General features: G+C 40.8%; 1 protein-coding gene and 1 long non-coding RNA gene across 8 annotated transcripts in view; both read left to right on the plus strand.

The window, feature by feature from the left end:
• Nucleotides 1-13584, plus strand: part of LOC125784464 (uncharacterized) — a 320028-nt gene that overhangs the window by 208883 nt on the left and 97561 nt on the right. The window lies entirely within an intron of this gene.
• Nucleotides 1-13584, plus strand: part of LOC103040205 (BAH and coiled-coil domain-containing protein 1) — a 147686-nt gene that overhangs the window by 82806 nt on the left and 51296 nt on the right. For all 7 annotated transcript variants that reach the window (XR_007427265.1, XM_049468111.1, XM_049468115.1 and 4 more), the window contains exons 6-10: nt 1561-1675; nt 1777-1982; nt 2579-2737; nt 7579-7829; nt 9810-10155. Coding sequence is in view for 6 of the 7 variants with exons in the window: in XM_049468111.1 (XP_049324068.1) it covers nt 1561-1675; nt 1777-1982; nt 2579-2737; nt 7579-7829; nt 9810-10155 (1077 nt within the window). In the remaining variant the exon portion in view is untranslated. The remainder of the gene's footprint in view (nt 1-1560; nt 1676-1776; nt 1983-2578; nt 2738-7578; nt 7830-9809; nt 10156-13584) is intronic.

The raw sequence follows: 13584 nt of genomic DNA on the forward strand, positions 1-13584 counted from the left end.
ATCCCTTTTACCTGCTACTCACTTCAGTATTTGAATTATCCACGGCACTGTCTTCACAACTGGCCTAAGCCATTGTGCGTGTTCATACATGCGTTATATTGGAATGTTTGCATTCACCAATGCAGAATATGATGCTTAATGGATCAATTACTGTTGTTTTTGAGTGTAAACCTTCCCTTAGAACTGAGAACCCCTAGATGAGGTTAGGAGAAGGGGTGAAATCCTCCCAAAAAGAATTGGGACAACCCTTCAAAACTTCCAATACAGATATAGCTATTACAGCAGTGGATCACTAAAGTTCAGCAACCTATCTGCTGCTGGTTATCTAGTTAACTTAATCTAGGGCTTTATCATATGACTTCAGAAAAAGGGCAGGTGGTGCAGCAATTATTATTATTGTCCATTGCTTAATTCCTCTGGGATGAGGAGCTGAAATTGTCTTTTATTAGCTTTTGTTTCATTTAATCTTTCCATTGCATCTTAAATGCTGCAGCTTCTGCCATCTGTTGCACCATTTAAGGTGGAGTGAGCTACAGAAAATCTGCATTTGCCAAAACAGCAGTGAAGGTGGAAATGCGATCTCAATACAGATTAGGGCTGCAACTAATGATTCTTTTTGTAGTCGACTAATCTGATGATTATTTTTTTCGATTGGTCGATTAGTCAGTGGTTATTTCTGCCATGTCCTCCATCTCTAAAAATGATAGTGAACTGTGTGAATGAGACATTTACCCATCTCCCGTTGCACTTTCGACAAAGCAATTTTTATTCAACAAATTAAAATAATCAACATTGTCGATTATATCGACTAATCGTTGCAGCCCTACTACAGATATAGCTATTATTGCAGTGGAGTGCTAAAGTTCAGCAAGCTAGCTGCTGCTTAATTTTAAGGATTCAGAAAGGGGGCGGTGTTACAAAAATTAAATATTATGGTCCATTCCCTAATTCCTCTGGAATGGCAAGCTTTTATTTCATTTAATGTTTTTCCATTCAACCTTAAATGCTACAGCCTCTACCATCTTTTGCACCATTTAAAATGGAACAGAGAAGTTAGCCAGGTAGCTAGATATTGAAACAAAATACTAGTGAAACTATTGAAACAACAAATTAATTGTCATTTTTACCAAGGAAAATACTCAAATTTGTCGGTTTCCTTGGTGGTTTGTGCTGCACCATCTTGCTAGTGATGTTTATAGTTCTCTGTTTGGAGTGTTCCTCTAAAAAATGTCAATTTGAAGGACCGTGTAGCCCCAAAACTTCCTTTAACCTTAACCTACCCCTCCAGCCTTTAACAAGAACCAAGAAACCCTACCCCTAGACATGGGGACACTCAAAACAAAAGGATAGGGCTAATTGGTAGGACCAGGGGGAATAGTGAAATGGGATTGGCCCTTAGTGAAGTGTTTGTCGGGAAGTGTGCATAAAGATGTGCACAGGGTATGCGTCTACACGTAGGGTACTTATAGGTTGAGCATATATGGAAAACAGTAAATTGGCCATTAGAGAAGGAAAACTAATAGAAGAGAAAGATGGCTGATATCATTAATGTTTCCTCAGGTGCTCCACGGTCCATGTATCCTCCAGAATCACCTGGAGAGGAGGAGAGGAAGAGGATGAGTGGAGAGCACATCGGTCACCCATGTCTGGACAGAGAGCGAGACACATTTATCAGGTAAATCACCCACTTTTCTTTATCTGTCGCATAAACACAGATTCTTACGCTTCTGTTCCTCTCACTAACCCTGCAAACTTTCACCTTCTTCGCCTCTTCAGGGATAACAAGGAAAGGGTCGAATTCGCTCGGATCCATCCCTCCAACAGTTGCCATGGTGACCTCCCATCTCATATCATGGTGCCGGGTGGCAATTCTCTGCAGTCGGGCCAATTAGGGGACCCGGCAGCACACGCCCATTCCGCTCACCACCATTGGATGCCACGCACTGGGAGCCCCTCCCTCTGGATGACGGGCCATTCCTACGGTAGGTGCTCAACCTATTAACGTCTGTAAATGAAACAATAAAGACTGATAATCGTAAGTGTTTTTAGGATTAGAAGTCATTGGACAGCGGTATGTAATGAGGTCATGAAGTGTTGCCTCAGTTTCAGATAGTTTGGAAAAATTCCCACACCTGTATTCGGCAGTAGTGAGGTGTTATCTTGTGAATGACATTTTATTTGTAGAGTGCAAAGGAATAGAGTAGGATATTCAAGTTTAAAATGTAGTGGAAATTGGGCGGCTGCAACTATGATCAGGAGATCGCAGCTTCGAATCCCGTTCATGCAGCTTGCCATCAGCTGCTGGAGCCCCGAGAGAGCACACACCACGCAAACAAAACTCCAGAAATGTACCTGAACACACCTCATTTCCAGAACACCATGCCCATCAGTGTAGATATATTCAGAAGCTCTGCTGCTGTTTAAACCAGACAGGAGGAAGGAGTGGAAATAGACTGTTTGCAGGGTGTTAGATAGCGATGAGCATCACAACATGCCTTCTTGCACTGGGTATAGGTAAGGTCTTTGTGTATTTTTTATTCTTTATCTTAAAACATATGTCCTTATCCTCATTGTTTAGGCATCAGCCACACTGCCCTCCACCAGAATCTACCCCCAGGCTTCTCAGCAGCCATGCCTGCCCCCCTCCAGCCCGTACTGCCCCTGCCCCAGGACCCTTCTGCCCAGCTGGTGGTGCTGCCCAGTGAACCTGCCTCCCACCCGGCAACTCATCACTTAGGTACGACCAAACAGTCTCTCTATTTTCTGTTCTTCCCATCGCTTGAACCTGATCCAGATCAGATCCTCTCAGAACTTTTTACTCAGACTCGTCCTGCTAACTGGACCTTCTCACAGTTACCATATTTTATGACTTATAAGGTAAACTATCAATAAACGTCTATTTTCTGTCTATTTTCATACATAAGGCACACTAGTGCCACTAATAAGGAACAGGGGTGTCGCCATGTTTCCTTTCTAATTCAGCAGGTCTCTTTGCTGGGTGGCGAGACCTATAAAGTAAACAAAACTCTAATTCTTAAAAGAATAACATTTTCTCAAGTCAAGTCAAACAAGCGCTGGATGTTAATCTACACAGATTTCTCTACTGAAAGCTGTTTATTTGGGCGAGTAAAGTGTTTCTGTTTATTTAAAGTGAGCTTAGATTTCCAAATTTCTCCAGCACCAATGCTGGAGCATTAGCATTAATAGTAGCGGCTAAATTAGCGGGGCGTAAATGCCGCCCAATAGCGCTACACTGAGGAACCCACTGAGTGTTCCAGTAAGCCAAGGTGATATCAGCTAGCGGTTCGTCCGTCATAGCTTGTTTTAACAGGATAAACACGCAGACCACAGTTCAATATACTCACCTCTGAATGGCGCAAGTGAGAAAGAGCTAGTGCTTAGCTCCAAACTGTGAGTCCTGTATAACTCTGTACTTCAGTGGAGTGTCTTTACTGCTCCTTAATAACTGACTGATAGAATTCATACATAAGGAGCACCGGATTATAAGGAGCTCTGATGATTTTTGGGAAAATTAAAGGATTTTAGGTTTATATTTAGCTGCTCGAGAGCGACCACAGTGTTCAGCGGAGATGTAGAAGATACAGAGAAGATGCTGGTGGTGTTTGGGGTTTAGATAATGGACAAAACTTGTGCAGAAACTCCCCCTAAATCCAGCTATTTCCTGTGGACCACCTGCTCCTCCAGCTCCGCTGGGATGGTGGTGTGGATGGGTCAGGATGCCCCTCCTCCACCCCTCCTTCATCCCTCCTCCACCCCCCTCTGAGGAAGATCTCCTCTGGACTCTGGAGGTCCTCGCAGGGCTGGTCTCTGCAAACAGGCTGTGAAATTTAATTATCTCTCTGTCCTCCGCTGAGCTCCTTCCTTCCTCTCTCTGCAGGAATTTGAGCTGAGTCAGGAAGCGCATCCACCAAACTCTTCCCCCGGGAAACATTAGCCGAGCCGGGTTAACATTTCAGAATAAAGGTCCGCGGTGTGCCGGGGGGAGGAGGAGGGGGAGGTTTAGGGGGTGATGTTGTGGAGTAGGCGGGGTCGGTGTGGATGTGTGAGTTAATAATAAGAGCTGTGTGAAACGGGGGACAGTTGGAGACCCTGTATGGCGTCACATCAGTGTCGAGAGTCGGGGGCGCAAAAATACCAGGTAAAAAAAAATAATCAACATGTTTTAATATTTTGCTTTGTGTAAATTAACTTCTCGTGAGCGCGAATGTGAAACTAGCGAGCCAAAAAAAAAGGGAATGGTGTGCACACTAAACAGAATATCACTCTCACTCTCAGCTTTTCCTCTCAAATTCCCATTTTTCCTCGCCCGATATGCGAACTACCTATGGCTTTTGTTTTTGCTCAAAAAATTGTCCTACCTTGTCAAACCGTACTGCCCTAAAGTATATTTAACTGTAAAAATACAAAAAAAGCTCTATTTTAGGACATGTACCCGGTGAAATTCCAGTAGATGTACGTTGTTAGATTTGGATTGCATAAATAATTGTATCATGGCAAAGTTATGGCAAATAAAGCTCATTACAAACTGCTTTTGTATTTATTTATAGTAATAATTGTAATTTTTTGTTTCCATTTACACTTTTGTGCAATGACAGTGCGTCGAGGTTGTTTAATGCACATAAACCCCCATAAAACTAAGATAAGATTAATTATAAATAAATAACTTAATAAAAAAAATAATTGAATAGTGTAGTTCAGAGCATGCCTTTAGTTCCTTTAGGAAGCATGTATCGATGGGTAGGACAATTCGACAGAACACCGCACTGAACCCGGGCTAACAGCACCGGAGAGCGGGTTGTTTGGATGTTAGCATAGCTAGCCTAGCTAACTCTCCTGACGTCCTTCTTTCTCCGCGCTCCTCCGGCTCATGGAGGTAGGCGGTCCGTCACAAACCCTGGAGATATCAGCCAATAGCGTTCGCTGAGGTAGGCGACCCTGACTCCACCCCCAAACTGTCGAAACCACCCCTTTAAAGCTCGAGCGCAAAAACTCACTTGAGCAAAAATATGAATTCGAGAGGAAAATAAACACCTGAGAGGAGAAAAGGTGATATTCTTATCAGCTAGTTTCACATTTGCGTTTGTGAGAAGTTAATTTACACACGTAAAATATTAAAACACACTGGTTAATTTTTTTGTTTCTGGTATTTTTGCGCCCCCGACTTTTGACACTGATGTGACGCCATATCCCTGTGAGACGTGAGCATGTCCCCTGGAAACGTCCCTGACAGCAGATCCAGATTCAGCAGATTCTCAGTAACATGGGAACCAGGAGCTGCTCTGGTCTACATGCTTCATCACGGGTCCTCTGTGGGCTGTAGAGACGAGGGGTTTTTAAGAGCAGACCGGGTTTAATTGCTCACAGGAGCCCAAAACCCGGCCAAATCCCAGCACTGATAGCAGCACACAGCTCACAGCAACTGTTCATTTATTCAGCATTTTTGCTAATTATCTGCATCTATGTTTATAGGTTTATGTTTGAGTAAAATGAACATTGTTGTTTTATTCTATAAACTACAGACAACATTTCTCCCAAATTCCCAATAAAAATATTCTCATTTAGAGCATTTATTTACAGAAAATGAGAAATGACTGAAATAACAAAAAGATGCAGAGCTTTCAGACCTCAAATATTTGGTGGAATAATCCTGGTTGGTTTTTAATCACAGTTTTAATTTCATGCATCTTGGCATCATGTTCTCCTCCACCAGTCTTACACACTGCTTTTGGATAACTTTATGCTGCTTTACTCCTGGTGCAGAAATTCAAGCAGTTCAGTTTGGTGGTTTGATGGTTTGTGATCATCCATCTTCCTCTTGATTATATTCCAGAGGATTTTAATTTGGTAAACTCATAGTGTGATCAGTCGTGCTCTCGTGCCCTCAGTGTAGGCAGTGTTTGTGTAATAGTGAACGCGTTCGTGTCTCTCAGGCCCGGTTTGGGATCCTCGTGCGAGAAATTTATATTAATGATCTGTGAGAGATCTCTCAGAACCATCTCTCAGTCCAACTCTGACTCTCTCTGTTTCTGTGGAGTGAATTTTGTGCCAAATATTTTTTAGGTTTTAGGTTTTATTTAAAAACATATAAAATAAAATCCTCAAACTGAATTTTAAGCATCAAAAGGAAAAAGTGTATTTTGCTAATTCAAAAAAGAAACTTGGTTACAAGCGAAGTTTGCTTTCGTTTTTGTGTTTTTTTGGATTTTCTGTGGATTTTTGTTGTTTTTTCTGCTTCTGCTTCACTTTTTTGAGTTTTGTACAGTTTTCACGGGTGGGCGAGGCTTAGAAAAAGTGTTCCCCTTGACACCTTCTTCTAAGCCCCGCCCACCAGTGAAAACTTTGCCAAAAAAATAAGCAGAAACAAACAAGAGATTCCAAAAGAAAAGTTTTTAGCAGCAAAAACAACAAAATCCCACAGAAAATCCATAAAAAACACAAATATATAAACAAAAACTGGCAAAACCCAAACTGAAATAATTTAAATTAATTTTAAATAACTACAAATAATAATAACGTAGCCAAGTTTCTCTTTTGAATTTGCAAAATACACTTTTTCCTTTTGATTCTTAAAATTTTGTTTGAGGATTGTATTTTTTTGTTTTTTAAATAAAACTTTTGGCACTAAAATTTACTCCATACATACAAATGAAGGTGTCAAGGGGCGCTCCTTGTACGCCCCTTGACACCTTCTTCTAAGCCCCGCCCACCCGTGAAAACTGTGCCGAAACTCAGAAGCAAAAAATTAAGCAGATGCAAATGAGAGATTCCAGAAGCAAAAGTCTTTAGCAGCAAAAACATCATAAATTCACAGAAAATCCATAAAAACACAAATATACAAAGAAAGACTGGCCAAATCCAAACTGAAATAGCTACAAAGAAAAATAAAGTAACACAGTATATTTAAAAATATATATTTGCTATATATTTTTTATTATTTGGAATTTGCATCATACACTTTTTTCTTTTGATTCTTAAAATTTTGTTTGCGGATTTTATTTTTTGTCACTAAAATCGTCGCCTCATTGTGTTTGGCGTCGCCTCGCTTTGCCAAACAAACATTCACACAAAGCAATCCAGACTGTTCTCATACAGAGTTCCCCAATGGTGGAACAAACTACCTTCTACTACCAGATCAGGAGAATCTCTCGCTATCTTTAATAAACTCCTGAAGACAGAGCTCTTCAAAGAGCTCTTACTCTCCTAACACCTCTAACTAACTACCTTCTACTACCAGATCAGGAGAATCTCTCACTATCTTTAATAAACTCCTGAAGACAGAGCTCTTCAAAGAGCACTTACTCTCCTAACACCTCTAACACACTAACTACTTCTAACCTCATTTCCTTCTTCCCCTCCTTCACTTCTCTATCCCTTTATTTCCCTTCGACCTCCTTTAAGCCCTATCTAAAAATGGTTTATCTTAATTCCTATTATTTTTGTACTTCATTATTGCAAGTCACTTTGGACAAAAGCGTCTGGCAAATGTAATGTAATGTAATGTAATGTAAAATTCCCTCCATCCATTTCTCTCCTCCTTCTTTCTCTCTCTTTGATCAGATGTGATGGAGCAGCCCGGACTGTGGCCCCCGGTGTACAGGGCCCGAGGGCCTCCCTCCCACATGCAGCATCCCGCTGTGTACTCCCGCTCTCAGTTTCTACGGCAACAGGAGCTGTACGCTCTCCAGCAGCATCAGCAGCTGCAGCAGCAGCAGCAGCATCCCGGCCATCAGCAACCACCTCAAACACCACAGCAACACCGGGGAGCGCCGCACAGCGCCGAGCTGCAGCACAGAAACTCTCACAGCCAGGTACTGTAGAGAGTATTCATCTACCTGATACTGACACGCCCACCTCAGGGGAGAGCGCGGGAACACTTACGCCTGTATAATTTGTGAGGTTTTATCTTGTGAGGGCTCACAGCGCGAAGGTGAATTGAGTTATCTGCATTAAGTTTGATGCAAAAATCAAACATCAGGACATTTCTAAAGTTGTGCCGTTATTTAAGATTAATCAGGTTAATATATATATATATATATAGAAGGTAACCATGTGAAAGTGCTGCCACTATTATTAGGATATGATTCAAGCTGGTTCGAATCCCGTTCATGCAGCTTGCCATCGGCTGCCGGAGCCCCGAGAGAGCACACACAGTTGGTCTTGCTCTCTCTGGGTGGGTACAGTACAGTAGATGGCGCTCTCTCTTTCTCCTCATCACTCCTAGGGTAATGTGGATCAGCACAAGGCTGCGTCTGTGAGCTGCTGTATCAGAACCGAGTCGCTGTAGGCACTTTTCCTCCGAGCGTTAGCGCTGTGAAGCTACTCGGCAAAAAGGTTCGAAAAGAGGCGGAGTCTGACTTCACATGTATCGGAGGAGGCGTGTGCTGGTCTTCTTAACCCTCCCCTGGTGTTGGAGCATCACTAGTGATAGAGGATATACAGTGTAGAGTAGCAGCTGAATGAGTTTTTGACACCAGACACAGAGATCAGCAGCTGTTTTAGTGCAGAAAAGCAAAAACAGGATTCAGATCCAGTGAATCATCTTAAAAATTCCCTCATCAAACCAGAACAGCTCCCACGGCTCCCCAGCTTCCCCAGAATCCCCACGATCCCTGAGCGATTCCGGGGAATTTCAGTAAACGGGAACACTTTAAAATCAGGATCCTTCATAAAGAGTTTATAAATAGTTCATAAAGGCGATTATTCAGAGTTATAATTTAAATTTTAAATACTTTAAAAACATTAATAAGCAATTAAAACACATAACAGAAAGAACAACAGAAACAATGAATTTTTATTATATTGTGGCGTGGAAGAGGAAGGAAGACCCGTGAGACTCATGCTGAATGCTCAACAGCTCCTTTATTGAACCGGCTTGCCACTCACTTACAGTCTTTAACAAGACTAGGAGAGCTAAAACCAACCACCCACAGAGCTCAAACAGCCCAAAGGCCACCAACCCAGCTGTGTGTCTCCCAGACACACCCATCCTCTCTGCATAACCCCTCCCAAGGGAGATGCCCCACCCCTGTCATCCTCACACACAGGAGAACAGAAACATGCCTACAGGCAGCCACACACACAACCCAGAGCCGCCACAATATGTAAGAATAATAGAATAATATGGAAAGTCAGTTTAGTCATTTAGTATGTTATTAAAGTTACATTAATAAAGTTATTAACAGAAATGTTAGTAAAAGTAAGATAAGCATCTAGTTAGTTGTAAGATCTGAGCTTTTTTATTTTAACAGTATAAACGAATAAATGTGGAATCACTATCTGTTACATGTTACATGTGTTTTAACTACTTAATTATAAATGAATGGTTTATAACCTTATTAATAACCATGAATAAACTACTTAATGAACTATTTAAAAAAAAACTTTATAAAAAAGGAGCCTTATTTTAAAGTGGTACCGGATAAACAAACAAAAAAAAAGAAGTATTATCAGTTCTATCGCAGAACTATGATCGGGAGAAGATTGCTGCTGGTTCGAATCCCGGTCATGCAGCTCGCCATCAGCTGCTGGAGCCCTGAGAGAGCACAATTGTTCTTGCTGTTTCTCTCTGGGTGTGTACAGTACAGTAGATGGCGCTCTCTCTTTTCCCCCCCATCACTCCTAGGGTGATGTGGATCAGCACAAGGCTGCGTTTGTGAGCTGCTGTATAAGAACCGAGTCGCTGAGCTTTCCTCCGAGCGTCAGCGTTTGTCGCACTTGCAGTGGTGCAGAGATCAGGAAGCTGTTTATGGGTTTTCTGCGCGTTAACCCTGTAACTCCGCTGGTTTCAGATGCAGAAGAAGTCGGAGGAGCAGAGCATGGAGCTGGAGGACATCCTGTCCGAGCCCCGGACCCCCAAACCTGCCAAGTCTTACGCCTACGGCCCGGCGCCCCAGGCCTCGCCGCCCCCCCGGGCCTCCGCCCTGCACCTGTCGCCCTGCTGCCAGTCGCCCTGCATTCACCCTCACCCTAAAAGCACCGCCTCCACCCCCTGTCCTGCTGCCAGTCCTGCTGCCACTGCTGCCCGATCTCCCGCCATCAGCCCGGCGCCGCCGCAGCTGCCCAAAGCAGCCGAGTCCCAGGACAAGAGGGCCGAGGGTCAGCCGCCGCAGGACTACCCTCAGACCATGGAGCCAGGTAATCCTGAGATACACAGATAAATTTAAAACATAAGATATTTCATGTTTTCTCTCTCAATTAACTTTATTTACTTTTGTTTTGTTTTATTTTTTGTGTTATTTGGATCCACATTAGCTGCTATTCTATATCCTGAGATACAACATACAAACAACAACAACAAAAAACAATTAACAAATAACAGAATTCATAATTATAAGCACACAACAAGAGTAAATATATATACATATATATATATATATATATATATATATATATATATATATATATATATATATGCCAAGATGACATTAATTTCTTGTGTTTTAAATGCTTTACAGAGCTGAAATGCACATTTAAAATAAATAAATACATTTAAATAAATTATTGTTTAATTAAATTACTCGCTAATTGTTTGTTGTTTTTTGTGTGTGTTTGTTCTGTTGGAACTAGAAGAATAGCAACTAAAAAAAAAACAAAAAAAAATTAAAATAAAAAATAAATAAATAAAAATAAAGCACAAAAAGTACCAAAAAAATACACAGAACAATAAAAAGTAAAAAATAAAGGAATATAATAAATAAATCATCACCTTATCACCTCTATCCTACCTCCTAGAAACTCCTTTACTGTTCATCTTTACTGTTAAGGACAATTGATATTTAGTTTAGTTTTTATTATTTAATATACGTAAATGTCTGCATTTTAGCTCAAAAAACCATTCAAAAAGTTCACAATGCAAAACGCGCTATCATTGTTAAATGATTACGTAATGTCTCAATGAATTAGTAGTTTGGTCATTATTAAACACTATCAGATTATAATGCATAAGAATGTTGTAAATCATAATTGGATATTGGGACATTAGTTAAAGTACGTTGTAATGATTAGTAATATTGTCTTAACTGGTGTCAGTTAATTATTAGTTGAGACCAGAGACTGTAAAAAAGATGGACGCCGTGTCTCCGTTCCCATACATTCAATGAAAATGAAGCCAAAATCTTCCGCCATGTTGGCGATCCTGAAACCCGAGCCTGCGCAGTAGAGACCAGAGGAGGGAGAAAGACTGTGGAGAGACAGCCTACTCATTTAAATAACCCCGCCCCTGAGGGCTGCCTCGAGGTCACAGGCTGCAGAGCGGAGCTGACGTCTGTTATTGGTCCCGCCCATAACCAGCCCTTTTACAATAACCACACCTTTTTTGAATAGAGCTGAATAACGTTTTAAAAAACGAATTCTGTGGGGATATAAAAATTTAACAATATAAGCAGAGGTTACACTAGCTGCTGCATTTAAATAATGGAGGTAGAATTACAGTATATTAGAAAAAAAATGTGATTGAAAGTTGTTCTGTTTTGCCATTGAAACCTATGGGGATGGGTGGGGTTACACAGCTTTCTGAAACCGAACAGCAGGGGGCGCCCGACCTGTGGTGGCTTCACTTTAGAGAGACGATGCTCCGTCCAGCTATACACAGTCTATGGTTAAGACATTATGTTGTAAGTAGTGTTAATAAACATGCTCTTATAGTGCTGGTTATAGTGCAGTTTTCACTTTTAATTCGCTTAATTCGAGTTACAGTTTTAATGCAATTTTAAAAATGGAGTGTGTTCTGAATCACTGATTCACTCAATCAGTCGACTCAACCAAAAGCGTGTGAACACCAGGAACATCAAGAAGTGTCTTAAGGCGCGTAGCAGAGCCACTGTCTTCTAAATAATGTAATAATTACCCAGTCATTATCACAGGCCAAAAACAAACTTAATGGTCACGGAAAACACGCTCTCGACAAATTCAGCCATTATTAGCAATATTTTCCCTGCCATCTCCAACATCTCCAGCTCAACATTTTATTCATGTTTATATAATCGAGGCTAAGTTGAAACACGTTGAATGATTATTTCAGTAAGCCAATGAAACTGTCTGATTAATTTACTGTTTAATTGTCTGATAAATTTACTTTATTTTATCCAATAATGGATTATTACTACAATCTGTGCGTAAAGGATAGAGAGATATCTTAATAGTTGTAATTTTAATGCATCGCCTGTAAGTTTCGCCAAATGACAAAAACACATTAGAAACATACGTACAAAAAACATACGTACGCCTGAAATCAATGTGCTGCAGGTCAAGTCATTTAGTACATCTGACCGTGAGCGTAATTGATTTTGTGTGAACGTACCTTTAGTACATGAGGCCCTAGATCACAACAGATCTCATGAATATTTCACAAAAATTTTTAGCATAATTTATATGTGTCCAACCTTTTAACTGCCCTTTTTTCTTGGATTTTTTACTGGTAAATCTAGTTTTTAACCATTTTTTTGCCATCTGTAGTTTTAGATTCAAATCAAAAATGTGATTTTTTTTTTTAGGCCATATACCCCAGCACTACAGCCTTATTGTAAAGTGTTCCCTAAAACACAAAACATAAAGAAAGTGTGTTTTTTATTAGGTTTGTATGTATTCTATGAATGTGTTGTTTCTGTGAGGATTAATAGATTTATACAGTGTGTCTGTAGAGCAGGGCTGCAGGGGAATGTGCTGATTAATAGATCTGGAATTTTTGTTGCTAAATTTCAGAGGAAAAACACCTTCTTGTCTTTTTCTCTGGAAAATGAGCGTCTCCAGCTCCTCCGTCCTCAAAATAAGAGTCTCATGTGTAGCTGATTAGACGGTGGGAGCCGGGCCGGTGTGGGCGGCTGCGCCAGCGAGAGCTCGAGTCACTAAGTTACGGAAAACCGTTCGACAGCTGAGCTCTAAAGCTTTACCATCACCTTCATAATGATGAGAAACACGTCGTCCAGAGCCCTCAGCCCCGCCTCCCTCCTGATACACACCCATTTCATCATCATTAACACCTCGCTAAACGCCACAGCGTGCCAGAGGACATAAAAGTGCCAGAGCGGTTTAAAGAAACACAGAGCAGCTCTCCCAGTTCCTGATACTTCCATCATCACCATTATACAGCTTTAGAAAAAATTAAGATTCCACTTAAAAATGATGAGTTTCTTTAATTTGACCAAATTAAAAACCTCTGGAATATAATCAAGAGGAAGATGGATGATCACAAACCATCAAACCACCAAACTGAACTGCTTGAATTTCTGCACCAGGAGTAAAGCAGCATAAAGTTATCCAAAAGCAGTGTGTAAGACTGGTGGAGGAGGAGAACATGATGCCAAGATGCATAAAGTTTTCATATTCTGTAAATAAATGCTCTAAATGAGAATATTTTTATTTGGAATTTGGGAGAAATGTTGTCTGTAGTTTATAGAATAAAACAATAATGTTCATTTTACTCAAACATAAACCTATAAATAGTAAAATCAGAGAAACTGATTCAGAAACTGAAGTGCTCTCTTCATTTTTTTTCCAAAGAGTGTTATCAATAATAATCCAGATAGCAAAAATCGCTTGAGATATTTCTGGTTGCTGAGTATAATA

This window comes from Astyanax mexicanus, chromosome 19, assembly GCF_023375975.1.
Source record: "Astyanax mexicanus isolate ESR-SI-001 chromosome 19, AstMex3_surface, whole genome shotgun sequence".
NCBI classification, from domain to species: Eukaryota; Metazoa; Chordata; class Actinopteri; order Characiformes; family Acestrorhamphidae; genus Astyanax; species Astyanax mexicanus.